At 41.0% G+C, this 17,944-nt stretch overlaps 1 protein-coding gene across 7 annotated transcripts in view; it reads right to left on the minus strand.

Annotated features, from left to right (window-relative positions):
- Positions 1–17,944, minus strand: part of ADAMTS6 (ADAM metallopeptidase with thrombospondin type 1 motif 6) — a 241,066-nt gene that overhangs the window by 108,391 nt on the left and 114,731 nt on the right. For all 7 annotated transcript variants that reach the window (XM_061619209.1, XM_061619173.1, XM_061619218.1 and 4 more), the window contains one exon: positions 11,895–12,036. In XM_061619209.1, coding sequence (XP_061475193.1) covers positions 11,895–12,036 — 142 coding nt within the window. The remainder of the gene's footprint in view (positions 1–11,894; positions 12,037–17,944) is intronic.

The raw sequence follows: 17,944 nt of genomic DNA on the forward strand, positions 1-17,944 counted from the left end.
AGGATGTGGCATCCTGCCATCTTGTCACGGCCAGCACAGCTGAGACTGGCACAAACATAGCTGGCATGCCAAGAGGGGGATGTTCCAGCAGTGTGTTGCAGCAGATCTGAGGGGAGTGGCTGCATGCTGCCCTCCTCCACACTTTGATCCACACAATGAGAGGTATTGGGGCTGGCCATGGATGTGGCCCCAGCACCTGGGCCAGAGGGGCATGCGGGAGAGTGGAGGCTTGAAGGTGGTCACAGTTGTGCTGCCACCACCTCTATTGGGGAGGAAGGGGAGGGGCACTAGCTGGCTGCCCTCAAGGCCGCCCCTGCTGAAGATGCCCCTGAAGGTATGATCCTGTGTTTTTGGGGGTGGGCTGTGTGTGTGTTTGCCCTGCCCACTCACTGTCTCTGTTGGGATTGTAGCTGTTTATATCTTGTAGGTTGTTTTCAATATATTGTTTTTTTGCATATCTCTGTGCGTGCAGCCTGTTCTGGGGGGTTCGGGGGCTGTGTGTGTAATCTGGGTGCTAGCAATATGTGGTGTGGGTGCGATGTGACATGAGGGGTGTGCTTGTGGTCCCCCATGTGTTTGTTTACTTTGTTGCACTGTGTCACATTGCCTGTGCATGTAGCTGTGTGACTGGCAGAGCATGTGGAGGGCATGCCTGGTGTGTGTGGCGTGTGTGGATTGGCTGCCAGTGTGGCTTTTGCTATGGATGCCATGCTTGCCCTGCTTGGCGATTATTTGCATTCCTATGCTGGCCCTGCCTGTCCACTTCCCATGTCCTGTGTGTGGGCAAGCTCTCTGTTTTCATACAGCTGATAAGGGGGCCTGGGAACTCTCCCCTGTATTTGGCAATGGGGTAGCTGAGCCAGCACTCCGTGTGGTGCTGCTTTTAATTCCTTTCTGCTGAGCTCTGCTGCCTCAGACAGCTTTTTCCCCTCCCAAGGGCTCCTGAACAGATTTAGGATGTGACATAATTTATGCTGGGTTTCTCTTTGCCCATGTTGCCAGTCACATGTGGTAGAACACTCTTCCAACAGAGATTCAGCAGGCATCTTCACTGTTAACTGTCAAGCATCTCTTGAAGATTTTTTTTTATGCTGACAGGCCTATTCAGTTCTTTAATTTTCTTTTTTAGATGAGCCAGTCATTCTTGTGATTATTTTGCATTATTTAACAATATTTTATGTTGTGCACTGCCTTGATATTTTATATGTATGGGCAGTATGAATTATTACCATTATGAATAAATACATAAATAAATGTACTAGTTCCTCCTCCTCCGCTTGTCCAGATTTGAGAGAACTACATGGGTGAAACAAATAAGTGACCAGAATTGATGAAATACTCTTGCTTTTCCCTGTTCTGATATTGGCTCATGAAGCCTAGTGGGGATAGTTTCTAGCATTGAGAGTTCCAGTGAAGTGACTGTGATTTGGACTTCTGATTAGTTAGTCATCTAATACAGAGTGATATATAATAATAAATATTTTTATGCAATTTCACTTTTATAATTCAAAGTTACTCTCTCCACACACAATTCAGTGTCTTCTAATACAATGTAAAACATTTTTATATGAATTAGTTGAATATATTTTGTATGTCTGTTATCTCTGCTGAGTTTTTACTATTCAATAGTCTAAAAAAAGGAGAAATATTGTAGGGAAGGAGGGATATCTTGCATTAAACATTGGACTTAAAGCACGAAAAGCAAAGAAGAAAGCAAAAAAAGTTGCCTAGAAGTCTATGATTTTTATATTTTCATTATCAATATTAATATTTTTTAAAAAATTAAAACATAAGTGTATAAATAGGATTCATGAGTATTTCTAAATTTTCAAATTGAACAATCTAAAATGTCTTTCTGCTTTCATTTTGAGTCTTCTCATCAGTTTTATTTTAACCTACTTTATTTAACAATGATGATAAAAATATTTATATAAAGCTCACATTACTAGGATTTTTGCTGGTAAGCTCATATTTGATCTGCAAACATTAAAATTAGACATGCCAGTTGTATAATTTTGATCCCCATATAGAACATACTGATATTTTGGCATATCTCTCTCCAAAAAGTTTCTTAAAATAGCAAGGGATTACAGTGATTTTGAATGTCAACACCTCAAATTGATCAGACATGTTAAAGTACCAATCTCAATACAGATTTCAAATGTGAAATGTTAAAGCTGCATTATTGCTTAGTGCATTCAATTTAATGGACTTCAAAGATCATTTTAAATTTTTAGTACATTTAATTTCACATCCTTGAGTTTTGACATGTACTAAAATGTACATTATTGCTACCTAAATACTAAGGATACAAAAATAAATTTCATTCAACTACAAGAAACAGATGCAACAGTAAAAATAAGATTATCAGTTAGTTTCAGTAAGGAAGCAGAATCATGATTACTGACTGGGTGAATCTGTCAGACATTGTGTAACTGCAATAAATTCTTAAAAGAATTTTAAGATGGCTCATGCAGGCTCTATTCTTTATTGTGTTTTGATGACAACATTTGACTGAAGTCAGTTGATCCCATTGCTGCAAACCCAGTTAAAATTTCAGCCAACAAATAGTATTTTTCCTGGAAATTTTAGTACGGGTAACAGAAAGGGGATGTACAGAGATTTAAAAAATCAACTATTATAAGGATACAAGGAACTGCCTTGACTTATCTAACCATTGGTCCATCCAATCCAGTTATCACTTTTCTAACAGTGGCTCTCCAAGGTCTCAGCCAAAAGCATTTCCAATGGCTGAAACCAGAGATTGTTGTAGTTAACTAAATATATTGTGGAGTGAACCTGGGGCCTTTCATATATAAAGCTTGGGCTCTGCTGCTGAGCTGTCCCTTCTCTTAGTTTTAAAGCAGAACTCTTCCTTTAAACCAAAAGGAAGTTCTCCTCTAAAAGACAATAGGGTTCTACTCTAAAGAACCTTACAGACTGTGTGTGTATTGCTGAATTTAGAGATCTGCACATGTTTACTGTTCTGGAAACGAAAGCTGTATGGCAGCACCAATCACTTGCTGGAGGATTCAGAGGAGTTCAATTCAGAGCTGATAGCACTGACCATATGGTAAGAGTAAAACTGGGGCAATATGGCTCTGCACAAAAAACTTTATTGGCAGCAAAATCTGAATCACAATTCATTGTTCTGTATAAAAATAATTACTTGATCCTGCATGTGAAACCAATTATCATTTGAATAATTTCCTTTTATAACGATATAGACAAATTGTATGTGCTTTTTAATCTATAGACAAGTTCAAAATTAAAATTGTCACCTTGCCTTTTGCTCTATGACTATGGATTTTAATTCCTATTACTGTATCAGTAACAACTTGGAACAAATGTTTCCAATAATCCTGTGTGAAAATCATCTAAGAACATTGGCCTAGAAAGGATAGACCCAGAGCCAATATCAGCAAAAATGCTTATGTTTTTGAATTAATATTACATGACCCAATAACTCAATTCCAGGTGCTTTTGTTTTATCCTTCGGCATCCAATGTGTATACATTCATTCCCCAACTGCAAATAGATCTTAACACTACTTCCTGAATAACTTGGTGAAAAAGCTGCACTAGGTAAGAGAAACAAAATCTGAAACCTAATCAATCAATTCAAAATCAGCACCTGCATTTGTATATTTAAAAGCTAACAGTTCTCTGAGAGATATGGGCAACTATAGTAAAAACATAAACTGAAGCTGTAGCCTTTCACAAGATCAAGACAATATAGATGACAACCTGTAACGGTGTAATCTTAGGGCTCCATGACTTCAGTTTGGAATTCGGTTGCTTGTATTTGCAGTAAATTAAAGAAAGCTGAACCCATCTAGAGAAAAAAAACAGCAAATCAAATTATCTTCCTTTTGCCTATATGTTATATATGATGGAGCCTTTTTTCTGTATGTCATGCAGAATTTTACATATAGGCATCTTGAAATTATACATCTAAATGATCCTGCATAATAATAAAAGAACAACACAGCTTAGCGTAAATGCATGAAGATCAACATGCTGTGATGTTTCCAAAATATAGAGTGTAACTGAAGTAAAAAAGTTGTACAAAACAATATTTTTCATATTCACAATATTGAGAAAAATAAGATGGACAATACATTAACACATTAGAATAAATTTAGAATGTTATTGCCATATAATTTTGAAATATTTCAAGACATTATTATTCCTTCAGTGTACACTAATCTATAATATGCTGCACCTCTTGATGAGCATTTGTTAAAACAGAGCATTAACAGTTACTTGGATTCTGATTTCCAATTCAGAGCTGCAAAAATATTCAGCTATTTTATTTCCACCCTCATTTTATTCATACTGTTAATCATGTTTTTATATATGTGAGGGTGAGTATTAGAGATGTATGAACCACAGAAGGTTCATCATGTTTGATTAGGTTCAGATAAGCACCCAAAATTTACAAAGCTTAAATGCTCCATTTTCAGAAATGCTCATTATGAAGCGGTGCAGCATGTTATCAATTCATACATGCTGAAGAAATTACGATATCTTAAATCCCTACTGTATAGCATAATATATTCTCATCTTATTTTCCTAAATATTGGGTGCTTATCTGAATCTTACCAAATCTATGAACCTCCCACCTTTCAAACCCACCAACTCATATAACCCTTGTCCCACTTGCCAACTAGCATCTGAACCTTGTCCTGCATTGTAAGCAACTATTCCTTCTACTTGAATCTTACTGGAATCAAAACTGGTATCAAAATTACAAAGGCCAGACCCTCATTACATAGACTCTGCTTTGTGCTTTTAAATATGGCTATGACAGAAATAGGAGTGTGGGTTAAAAATACCTTAGCCGCAGTCTGAAAGTTCAGGGTTAGGAGATTAACATAAAAGTTGAATAGAAAGAGACAACTAGTTATCAGAAAATAGAACTCAACATATGGATCTCAAGTAAACCAAACCAATCATTTAAATTGAAACATACTTCAGAAATAAAACAGATGGCCCATAACCTTCTGGCTATTTAAAGAATGAGCTGGCAAAACTTTTCTCAAGAAAACCCAAAGCACCTTTGGAAGAGGCAACCTATGCAAAAAAACGCCCTATTATTACCAAAATAGAAACAGCTATATGAGCTTTATTTACAAAATATACTACTTTAAAATGTGTCCTTTTGCTGGGGGAGGGGTGGGAATAATTCAAACTCCTGAATCCAGTATGTCACTCTGCACCTGACTCCTATACTCTTTCAGTGTTTATCAGAAGCATTCAATCACTGAAGCAAGTCTAGACATTAGTGCAGCACCTGAATCAGTCGCAACTAGGGTTGCCAGGTTCATGGCCTGAGACTGATCCTGTATCTTTAGGACAAGAGAAAGTCAGCCAAGTGCAGGTGTTCTTGCAACACTGTAATGAGAAAAACCACAAGGTGGAATTCTCCCTTCCCCCTGGACAACTTTTAAAGTTACAGAAGACCTCTTGGAGGCAGGGCCTGGCAACCAAGAGGTCTTCTGTATCTTTAAAAGTTGTGCAGGGAGAAGGGAGAATTCCACCTTGTGGTTTTTGTCATTACAATGTTGCAAGAACACCTGCACTTGGCTGTCTTTCTCTTCTCCTAAAGATACAGGATCAGTCTCAGGCCATGAACCTGGCAACCCTAGTTGCAACATACAATTCAGATGCCGTATCACTCATTGGATGAAAGTGTGCACAGGGCTATAGTGTTATGCAACAGACATTTCTATACAGACAAATTATGGATTGTCCTTTCCTTTTCTAAGCACAGTACACATAGAATTAAAACATGGAAGGACAGGAATATCTCCACCTATTATCCATTGTATTCAGCTGTTTTCAGAACATTTTACTTAATGCTAATTATGTGGGGAAGCATTCTTTCAGTCTTAATATGCACCTCAACCGAAGGGCTTCATGTGTTTTCCTCACTTAAGAAGCAAAGATACATAAGGAACCAGTATCTGCTGTGCAGCTGGGCACTCAAAAAGACCCAGCGTTTGGTATTTATGTACAACTGGGAAGAGATTAGATGCTATTCCCTGAGTTCTGTACATAGATACACAAATGTACATTTGAAACAAAGAATAAAGATCTACCAGTGGTCTATAAAAGGTACCTTAATAGTAGTACAGATCTATTACCAACTTGGCAGTTGCAGAAAGGAGCTTTACAGATAATAAAACGCACCATAGCAAGTCTACCACATGTGTAAAGTATTCAGCTCTATAAAAATGATTCAAGTTTCAGACTAACATAAGTTTTTGGATTTGAAGCAATAAAAATATTTTTCTTCACCAAATTTCTACATTAAATTAACAAATAAATTCAAAGTGAAGAATAAGTTCATTTTCTGAATAAGTTCAGAGGCAAATTATAATCCGTATCTATGCAGATGATAAAGGTGATGTGGAATTGGTTAAACAAGGCATGTACAGAAAGCTGTCCCAAATAATTGTCTTGCATTCTTCTCTATATAAGCACTGTACATTTGTAGCAATAACAGTATTAGGAACTAAAGAATGCAGAAAGAATGAGATCAATAGGGTTCAGACAGAATAACTGAAAGTCTTTGCTCATAGCTACTGCTGCTGTAGGAACATCTGTTTCACAACTCCCACCAGAAAGCTGCTGTAGTGACAGATTCATGCATGCCTGTAATCACACAGAGATGTAGTTATAAGTAGAACAACTTCTGTGACTGCAGCAGATGAATCTCCTTGCTTAAATTTTCTTTCCTCCACGTGTATGTGTGTCCAGATTCTGTTTAGGTTGAGGGGAACATAAAGATATGACCAAGCATTGAAATTCTAAAGGACTTATGAACGTGTTTTGTTGTTTGTTGTTATGTGCCTTCAAGTCGATTACGACTTATAGTGACCCTATGAATCAGTGACCTCCAATAGCATCTGTCATGAACCACTCTGTTCATATCTAGGAACGTGTTAAGTCTAATCAATGAGGAAATCACATGCTTCCCATTAAAGGTGTGTGTGTGTAAGAATGTAAGAACCGAAATAAAAAGGTGCTAGCAGATTAATAGTTAGAAAGAAATAATAAGTAAAAGTTTTAAATACAATGAAATGGCGACCTATGAACCAACTGTTTCTAGAAATAAAATGGGTTCGGAATATTGAAATGAACATTGTCACTGTTGAACATTCCAGTCTAAACGAATAAACTACTCATAGACCTTAGCTGCCAAGATACCTTAATTTGACAGGAAAATTTCTCTATGGACTGTTCTGACTTTTCGGTGAATTTAGCCACTGCAGGATGTATCTGAGATCATTCAAATCTTGAGTTAACCAAATCTTATCTACTTTCATGCAAAAAAGTTGGGCTGAAATCTGCATTGTGTGTGTTGTTTTCTTCTAAGTCTACATATTTCATTAGTAACTATAGGCCTAGAGCTGATCATGAAGCTAATGGATCACCTCAGTTCCAGCTAGCAAGGACAATGTGTTAGCTCATTCTTTCCCTCAGGAAGCAGTGCTCCATTCATTCAGAAATACTGCTTCTCCCCAGAAAGATCCCTCCTTTGCCTCAACTGATCATTCCATGGAATGATGGGACCAATGCCATAACTAATGTAATTTAAAAGTCAACTTCAAGTCTTAATTTGGCTCATTTAGGAAAGGGGGGAGGCAATGAGAGCAATCACGTGTGTGGTTATCTAGCAAGTATTCCTATGTCTTCCAGCTTGCAAAACAGAAGTAATACGTTTGCCTGCTCTCATATGACCCTACTCAGTTTTTAGGATTTCCAGCAGTCCTGGTTCTGGGTGCCTCATCTTCTGAAGTGATGTAGATGTCTCAGGTATAGGGCTTTTTTGGTAGTAGCACATAATCCGTGCAACTCCTGTTCTTTTTCCCCCCTTTCCTTTTTTGTGACCACTGGTAGCACAACTGCTGAGTTCAGAAGATGGAAGGCCCTAGACGTTGCACAGTTATGGGTCATTCTTATTTATTTATTTATTATTTGATTTATATCCCACCCTTCCTCCCAGCAAGAGCCCATTTTTGTCATTCTGACAAAAATCATGGCAGCTGCCACAGCAAAGACAGCAGCCACTAGAGGCTGACATTTATTTATTTAGAAGTATTTTAACCTCAGTCTTCAGCTCAAAAAAGGTCTGAGTGGCTTACGATATTTGTACCAGCCACTGTCTTTTCCCCCCAATGCCTCAGAATAGTGAAAAGGTTGTCTGGGTTATTCTGAAGAAAAAATAGTGGCTGCCAAACTCAGAGCTGTTGTCAGTGCCACTATAATAAACAATGCCCCCCACCAATCCCCGAATGACTTGAGTAGAAGTCCTGAAGTCCTTTCTTACCCATGTCATACCGCTCTCTGCATGTCATACCCCTCTCTGCATTCATTTTGCAATGAATGGAAATTGCATTCAATTCATTACGTTCATTTTTTCATTTGTTTTGAAACATGCACATGCACACATAGATACTAGGACTAATTGAAAAAAACGGGTAATGACTCTATTAAACAACAAGAACAACCAGGAATTGCACACATTCTTGTTGAGAATATATAAAAATAATATTTACACACCTTGTGGCATTAAGATATTCATGCTTACTGCACATAACACAAAATATCCTACATGAAAACCACTTTGGTCATAGTTTCACAGTGACAATGCATGAGACAAGCTGCATTTAGAATTGTCATACATTATCTCCTACACAAGAGATTCATACAAACTCATAGAAGAGAAGGGAGTTATGTGTAGGAATTTTACCAGAAATGAAGCAACCTTAAAATTCTCTCATACAAATATTCCTAAATAACAGAATCAATATTCCAAGCAAGATATATTGTTCTTTGTTTTCATTCCCTACGTTCTCAAACTGTGGACCTGGTTCATCTTACTGGATGCATTGTTTGTTTGTTTTTGCAAAGTATATAATGCCTTTTATTAACTAATTTCAAGGCATTTTAGAAAAGTTAAAAATAGCAAATAAAGCGACAAACAATACAATAAAACCAAGCAGCCGGTAAACATGTAATAATTAGGCATACACTAAATGAAGTTTCCAAACTGCTTTCAAAGGCAGCCCTATGTATAACATATTGTACTAATCCATACAAGATGCTACCAGAACATGGACTATCATGCAAAGTATCTATTTATTTATTTATTAGATTTATATCTCGCCCTTTCTCCCAGTAGGAGCCCAGGGCGGCAGATACAAACATAATACAAGGAGCAGGAGAGTGGAAAGGTTGGAGTATTGAAATTCCAGTAATAATCAGCTGCTCCTCCAATCTCCATCCTAAGCATAACTTCTGATCCTGAGAAGATGGGATAGGAAACTCTGAGCAGAAACTCAGCAAGCAGAAGCTAGAGAAAGAAGCTGTTCATTCCTGCCATTTGCATTAGTGCCTAGAGCAGCTAGAAACTGTAACTTGTTCCTGTCTTTTACCACACAGCCCCAGAGAAGCTATCTGTCTACCTGGATGGGGCACTTCCTTCACCCTGCAACCTATCAGGCAATCAAGGGAAAAAAACAGCATTCAATTATCAACTATTGTTGGTGCTAACCCTAGGAAACCATCCATCTCTCTGTAGCCACCCTGTTAAATTTCCCTCCAAATAGGGTCCTTTTTCAGTCACCAGACAGGAACATCATAGCTGAAGAATCTTCAGTATCCATTCAATCAATCAACTGCCTGAATGCAACCACCCAAAAAAACAAAACACCCTCCCCTGGTATCAGATTGCAGAGGCATAGAAAGTAGTATGGCTAGAGGGGTGGTAATTTTAAAAGTTTGAGAAATACTATTTGCCTATGAAATGTTAATGAAGTTCTTTTCTCCCAAGTACCAATTTTGTTCACTTGCTTGCTCTTGCTTCTTTACTACAGTATAAGGGTTAGATACTTCTTTAAACACAATGCAGTCATTGAAAACTTTTTCCACAAGCTGCTTTTACCTCTACTGGGGAAAATAAGCAAGTACTCATATTCTGGTTTTCATTGAAAAACACTATAAGGTGAAAGGGGTTAAGAAAGGCTGCATTCAACTTCCAATTAAGTTAATTCATCAATTTAAAATTAGAGGGTAAAAAAGGTATTCAGAAGCATACTTCAGGGTTAGTAGCCACTCAAGTCTCTCCCAGACCATGCCCCCTCTCTGTAGGCCACATCCTTTCTCCTAGGCCATTCTCCTCACCAACTCTGTTCCATATCCTCCTTGAGTGCTTTTGCCTGCTGGAATATGTTCTTGAACTGTGATAATTCCTCTTGCTTGCCTAGATGGAGAGTTGGGTGTGTATGTGTGTGTAGCCACCTCTGGTGTTTTTGTGGCTGGAATGCAGGCTATTGTACAATGGAATCACAACTATTGTCTATTCACTATTGCTTCTTGCCCTGGCCACGTTTGGCTCTGGCCCTATCCACCACTGGCATGAGGTCCCCAGAAGGTTGTCCATAAGGGAATGCAGTCCTCAGGGTGAAAAAGGTTCCCCACCTCTCCTAGAGAGGAAAGGATGAAAATGCTGCTGTGGACTGCTCTGTGTTCTATTTTTTTAAAAGGTCACCAACAGAATCACAGAACTATACATTCTGCCCTAAAAAGTCAGCTCAACTGGCTTCTATGCATAGTCTGAACCTTTGAGCACAGTTCTTTCAAGCCCACCCACTATATAAAGCTACACAGTGTTGTCAACACAACACTGAATAAATGTGAATAGGAAGTATGATTTGCTTGTTCAATGGCAACATACACATTACCAATTCTCCAGTGCAAATCAAACATAATATACCTTGTGTTGAGACATCTTATAGTAAGACTGAAATGTCTGCAAACCTTCTGATACTGAATGCACCCTAAAATGGGATTTCTATCTAAAGAGATAAGAAGAAAGGAGAGTATCAAAGCATGTGCACTGGATATAAAGTTATGAGGGGAAATAGAAGTGGTGGAGGGACGGGAGCTTAAATAGAAATAATAAAGGCCTTTGCTGAGAAATCAAGAATGAGAGACCTAACCAGCCAGCCACACACAACTTTTAAATCCATTGCTGTATGAGCTGCCGAGAGTCATCCCAAGAATAATATTGTACTTATCACCCCAGGGATATTAAAAATGAATTCCCTTTGTAACATTGCTCTAACAGACATGAATAGTGCAAGTGATTAGGTATATTATTATACATTATATTATTGGGGCTTTTTAGACTTGGCTAAACATTATAATTTTTTAAATTCTTTTATTTTAAAAGTACATAAAATAATATGTAATTTGGCAACAAAAATCTACAAAATGTACTTTTTAATACTTTTCCATATTTAAACCCAGCTGATGATGGATACTATAGAATCAACTTAACTGATGTTTTAGGCTACAAAAATACTGTTACCAACATACCGGCTACGACATGCCAGTAGTAGTACAATCACCATCATCCTTATCAGTTCTGTTCCTTAATATTAGGATGCTAAAAATTAAACTGATTATTCTTTGAATGTTTAATACTAACATTACAATAACATGACTGAAAAACTGAATTGAATGGTGTAGTGAAAGACCTGAAAGTTTAGTATCTTATGAACCTGTTCTAACAGACATTAGCTACAGTTTACAATTAACCAAGGTGTCAGGAATGGGTATAATGAGTTAGCAAAAGCTTTGAGATTATCCACTTGATTTTGAGGGAAATCAGTTTATTTTTAGTCAAACATTTAAGAACATAATATATACAAATGACTCAAACAAAAGATGCAGCATAAACACCTCATGTTCTTATTAAAACAGTGTTATAGTGCAAATTATTATGGAAAAGTTTGTCACTAATTATTGCATCTAGCTAAACATTTATGTCATTAAAAAACATATACGAAGATACTTAACATAAGGATTAAGACTTCTTACCCCATATTTACACTGGCGTGACGTTGCTCCATACTGGAAGCGACATTGTTCATCAGCATCATACACCTGACCTGGGGCCACCGCAGGATACAGAAAGTCACGCTTGGGAGGCTCATTATCAAGGCAAGTACCACGGCCTGAACTGTTTGACATAAAGGACCAAAGAAATTTTGAACACTAGTAAGTGTTATTATAGTTAACATATGTATCAGGCTCCTGTTGTGTAAAACAAATATTTCAGTAGCAGTAGTGGTAAACAGTAGTGGGAAAGATATAGTTACAATACAGAATATATACTACTTTGCAGCTGTGGCAAGCTGAGCAGGCCCTAGCCAGCTGGGGAGGACTAGCCTCAGAGGGAGGCAATGGTAAACCCCCTCTGAATACCACTTACCATGAAAACCCTATTCATAGGGTAGCCATAAGTTGGGATCGACTTTCAGTCCATTTCCATTTTTTTAGAAATGTTAATGCGCCCTATGTGCATGGGTGTGCATTGTGTTACACTGGATTAAAATCCCTTCCACAAAAATGACTCTTATTTGAAAAAGGAGTCTGCTGCATCCAAAACATAATCACTACAAATACAAAATAACCTGTGAAAGAGTAAAAACTAAATGTAATGCTATTGTACAAATGTTAAAAAAAAGTTTAAAGCCCTCTTGGACACAATGAACAAGTTGCACAATCATTTGGAACCTAGTCTTTCATGTAGAATTATTTCCTGGTAACTTCAAAAGAAATCACCTTAAATGTAAGTGTCTTTATCATTATTACGATTCACTAATACGTTGTATCATTGGTTTATATTTTATGATGGGTTGTATCCGATGCTGCACCAGTGGGGTTCTGGCCCAATAGGGCTTCCAACTTCTTTCCTCCCTCCGCACCCCCGTAAAATCTGTTCCAGAGGGTCCTACAACCCTCCAGAGCTGATTTTGAGGGTGCAGGGGGATTGAAGGGGACAGGAATGTAAGAGGAAGTTTGGTTTTGTGCACAGAAGTCCCAACAGAACTGCAGCATTGGATACCACCCAATCTTTTTAATTTTGTTCAGCCGTAAAACAAATGTTTGTGCACAGTAGTTAATTAGCATTTCGTTTTTACAGATGAATCTGAATGGGAATAGCTTGCTGAAGACCTTCAGTGAGTCCACAGCTGAGTTCAGATTTGAAACCAAATGTCCTAGGTTGACCTTCGAAACTTCATTCATAAGAACATAAGAACATAAGAAGAGCCTGCTGGATCAGGCCAGTGGCCCATCTAGTCCAGCATCCTGTTCTCACAGTGGCCAACCAGGTGCCTGGGGGAAGCCCGCAAGCAGGACCTGAGTGCAAGAACACTCTCCCCTCCTGAGGCTTCCGGCAACTGGTTTTCAGAAGCATGCTGCCTCTGACTAGGGTGGCAGAGCACAGCCATCATGGCTAGTAGCCATTGATAGCCCTGTCCTCCATGAATTTGTCTAATCTTCTTTTAAAGCCGTCCAAGCTGGTGGCCATTACTGCATCTTGTGGGAGCAAATTCCATAGTTTAACTATGCGCTGAGTAAAGAAGTACTTCCTTTTGTCTGTCCTGAATCTTCCAACATTCAGCTTCTTTGAATGTCCACGAGTTCTAGTATTATGAGAGAGGGAGAAGAACTTTTCTCTATCCACTTTCTCAATGCCATGCATAATTTTATACACTTCTATCATGTCTCCTCTGACCCGCCTTTTCTCTAAACTAAAAAGCCCCAAATGCTGCAACCTTTCCTTTCCAAACACTATAAACTATTTTGGCTTTTGCTCAGAATTTGAGTGTAGATTGGCTTAAATCCTAGGCCTTCTTCATAACTAGGATTTAGACTGTGTTTGGTATATTTAAGATTATCACTTAATGATCTATATGTAATAAGAGGGGGAAACAGATAGTCTGAACTGCTTACAAGATAACTAAATGTAGAGTGAATTAGGGCGCAATCCAACTTGTATTTACACCAAGTTGAGGGGAGTTCGATATGGCAGATCCCTGGATGAGCCTGCAGGGTCCTGGCTCTGCCGGCAGAAACCTCTCTGCCATGGTTGAGCTGGGACCCTGCCGACTCAGTTGGGGGTCCACTAGTGAAGCCCAGCCCAATGGAAGGGGTGCTGGCGGAAGCTGGCAGAAGGCCTGACAAAGTGGAGTTCCATGGGCGTGTCGGAGGAGGAGGGGTGATACACAACATCCTACTCCCATTCAGAGCCCTCCTGCAGGTCCTGATCCAGGCCAAAGTTATGCAGAGAAAAAGATTGCTCTAAAAAAGTGATTCTAATGAAAGTCAGTGAGAAGCGCTTACTTGCCAGTAGGGGTATTAGAGAAAGCTGGCCTTTTTTTTCCTTTAGCACATGCAGCTCCTGGCAGAGCAGGAAATGGGATACCATGGAGCTTCCTGCCGGCTCCTCCTCCACCAGCACCCCTTCCACCAGCTTCCCATGAGTTGGATTGTTCTGCGTGTAGAATAATTGGAGACCCACATCTCCTGCTCAAATGCATTTAAAAGAAATATCATGTGGATTCCTCTCTCATGTTCACATGGTAAAATAGACAGTTTCACCTGGACAACAGGTCCAGCTTAACTCTTAAAGAAAAGTCTGAAAATTCACTGGCCATGCTCATGAACAGGTGGAACAAGGCTTGGATTTGTTTCAAAGGTTGCTTCCAGACTGTCACTATTTTGTTGGAGGGATTCAAGTGCATACTGGAAATTTGGGTTTGCACAATTAAAGCATATTAAAGTGTTCTGTCACCCTAATGCAACAAACCCACTTGAGAAAAAAAACCTTTTTACAGTTAGGAAAGTAATGAGGAAATGCACTGAAAAATGTGGGATGAACAAATGATTAACAGAAAGACATATAAACACTCTGCAAGCAAATCAGGAAGAACGCTCAATAAACAGGTAGTCTGAAGGAGTCCAAACAAACCACAGCCATGCAGGAGATGGGAGGGGAGCAGTGTGCAAGCCCAACAGTTGTTCTGGCTTGTTCACATTGTGAACAATTGTTCTTTATTAGATAATAATAATAATAAATTTTATTTCTGAGTCGCCTATCTGGCTGAATCAACAGCCACTCTAGGCGACGTACAATTTCATCAATAAATACAATAAAACCACAAGAATCATAATAATAATTAGTAATATCAGTATTAAAACTAAACCACCCCAGAGGTCCCGTAGGCCTGCTTGAACAGCCAGGTTTTCAAGGCCCGGCGGAAACCTATCAGGGAAGGGGCATGGCGAAGATCGAAAGGAAGGGAGTTCCAGAGGGTGGGGGCCACAGTCGAAAATGCCCTCTCTCTGGTCCGCACCAGCCTCACTGTCCTAACTGGTGGGACCGAGAGAAGGTCTTGCGCGGCTGATCTTGTCAGGCGGCATAATTGGTGATGCTGGAGGTGCTCCTTCAGATAAACTGGGCTGAAACCGTATAGGGCTTTGAAGGTCAATACCAACACCTTGAATTGGGCCCAGTAAACAACTGGTAGCCAGTGTAGATCTATCAACACCGGAGTGATATGATCACGGCGGCGGCTGTTCTTAATCAAACGTGCCGCCGCATTCTGTATCAGTTGCAATTTCCGGACTGTTTTCAAGGGTAAACCCACGTAGAGCGCATTACAGTAGTCTAGGCGAGAGAAGACCAGGGCCTGTATTACCCCCGGGAGCAGATGGGCAGGCAGGTAGGGTTGCAACCTCCTAATCAGATGTAATTGATACCAAGCTGCCCAGCTCACTGCCGAGACCTGAGCCTCCAGGGACAGCCGGGAGTCAAGAATGACCCCGAGGCTGCGGACCTGGTCTTTTAGGGGCAATCTTACCCCATTGAACACCAGGTCTATATCCCCCAGCCTGCCCCTGTCTCCCACAAGCAACACCTCGGTCTTGTCGGAATTTAGTTTCAGCCTATTCCTTCCCATCCATCCACTTATGGATTCCAGGCACTTGGAGATGGTATCCACAGCCAACTCTGGTGAGGACTTAAACGACAGATAGAGCTGGGTGTCATCCGCATATTGGTGGCACCGCAGCCCAAATCTCCTGATGATGGCCCCCAGCGGCTTTACATAGATGTTGAATAATATGGGGGAGAGGATAGAACCCTGTGGCACTCCACAATTGAGAGGCCAAGGGTCTGAAACCTCATCCCCCAATGCCACCCATTGGTGCCTGTCTGAGAGATAGGAACGGAGCCACCGTAAAACAGTGCCCCCTATTCCTAATCCCTCCAGGCGTTCTGAAAGGATACGGGGGTCAACGGTATCAAAAGCCGCTGAGAGATCCAGGAGGACGAGGAAGGTGAATTCTCCCCTATCCAGCGCCCTCCTCATATAATCCACCAGAGCGACCAAGGCTGTTTCAGTTCCATGTCCAGTCCTGAAGCCCGATTGGAATGGATCCAGATAATCTGTTTCCTCCAAGTGTGTCTGTAACTGTTTGGCCACCGCTCGCTCAATCACCTTGCCCAGAAATGGTAAATTAGAGACTGGGCGGAAGTTATTTAACTCTTGGGGATCCAAGGAGTACTTTTTTAAGATGGGCTTTATAACTGCCTCCTTGAGGGCTAATGGTAGTGCACCCTCTTCCAAGGATGCATTTACTATAGCCATGATCCCTTCACCCAGTCTCTCTTTGCAGGTCATAATGAGCCACGAGGGGCAAGGATCCAGTAGACAGGTGGTTGGCTTCACAGTAGAGAGCACCTTGTCCACTTCCTCAGAGGGAAGAGGCTGAAACCGATCCCACCGGACCGGAATGCAACTGGCCGGCTCTGGCTCACTTTCTGTATCCACGGCGTACGGAATCAAGCTCTTCAGGCGCTCGATTTTATCGGCAAAGTGTTTCGCAAACGTGTCACAGGAGGCTTTAGACTGCTCCATGGGTTCCTGAACAACTGGACCGACCAGATTCTGGACCACTTGGAACAACCTCCTGGGACAGCACTCTGCGGACGCAATAGAGGCAGCAAAGAATTCCTTCTTTGTTGCCTTTGTTGCCACCTGGTAGGCGGCTATTGCTGCTCTAACCAGTGTCCGATTGTCTTCAGTGCAAGATTTCCGCCACCGGCGCTCTAGTCGTCTCACCTCCTGTCTCAGACCCCGGAGATGTGGTGTATACCAGGGTGCTATCTGAGCTCTATTCAGGGGGAGAGGACGTTTCGAGCCACCCGGTCTATTGCCCTAGTGATCTCCCTATTCCACTCTGTCACCAGGGTTTCGACCGGGTGGCCTTCAGCCGGCTCCAAATCTCCCAGCGCATTCAGGAAACCTTTTGGATCCATCAGGCATCTGGGGCAGACCATCTTAATAGGTCCTTGTCCCCTGCGGAGGGAGTGTGGCATTGAGAGGTCCATATTTACCAGGTAGTGATCTGACCATGACACGGGGTTAGAAGAAACAGCCCCCATTCTCAGAGCACTTCCCTCCCCTCCCGAGACAAACACAAGGTCAAGAGCATGCCCGGCTACATGGGTGGGCCCTATACTACTAAGGTGCAGTTCCCAGGAAGTCATGGTTTCCATGAAATCCCAAGGGGCTCCAGTGAGGACGGTCTCGGCGTGCATGTTGAAGTCCCCCAGAACCAGCAGGTTGGGGGAGAGCACTCGTACACCCGAGACCACCTCAAGCACCTCGGTCAGGGAGTCTGCTGTGTTGCGGGGTGGGCGGTACACAAGTAGAATCCCTAAACTGCCCTTTGGGCCCAACTTCCAGTACATGCAGTCAACAAACTTGGTCTCATGGAGAGGGGGCCTGGCAAAAACCAAGGACCCTCGATAGATGACTGCCACCCCCCCTTCCCGCCTACCAACCCTTGGCTGCTGTGCGTATTGGAAACCGGCCGGGCACATGGCCTCCAGCGTAGAAGCTGAGCCCTCGTCCAGCCAGGTCTCCGTAATACACACCAGGTCTGCGTTCTCATCCAAGATCATATCGTGGATGAGCGTTGTTTTCTGCACCACAGACCTGGCGTTGCACAATAGCAGTCTAAGGTTGGATGGAGTCCTGCGTCCCCCAGTCGTCTTCTGGTTATGTACAGAC

Source organism: Rhineura floridana, chromosome 1, assembly GCF_030035675.1.
Source record: "Rhineura floridana isolate rRhiFlo1 chromosome 1, rRhiFlo1.hap2, whole genome shotgun sequence".
Taxonomy (NCBI): Eukaryota; Metazoa; Chordata; class Lepidosauria; order Squamata; family Rhineuridae; genus Rhineura; species Rhineura floridana.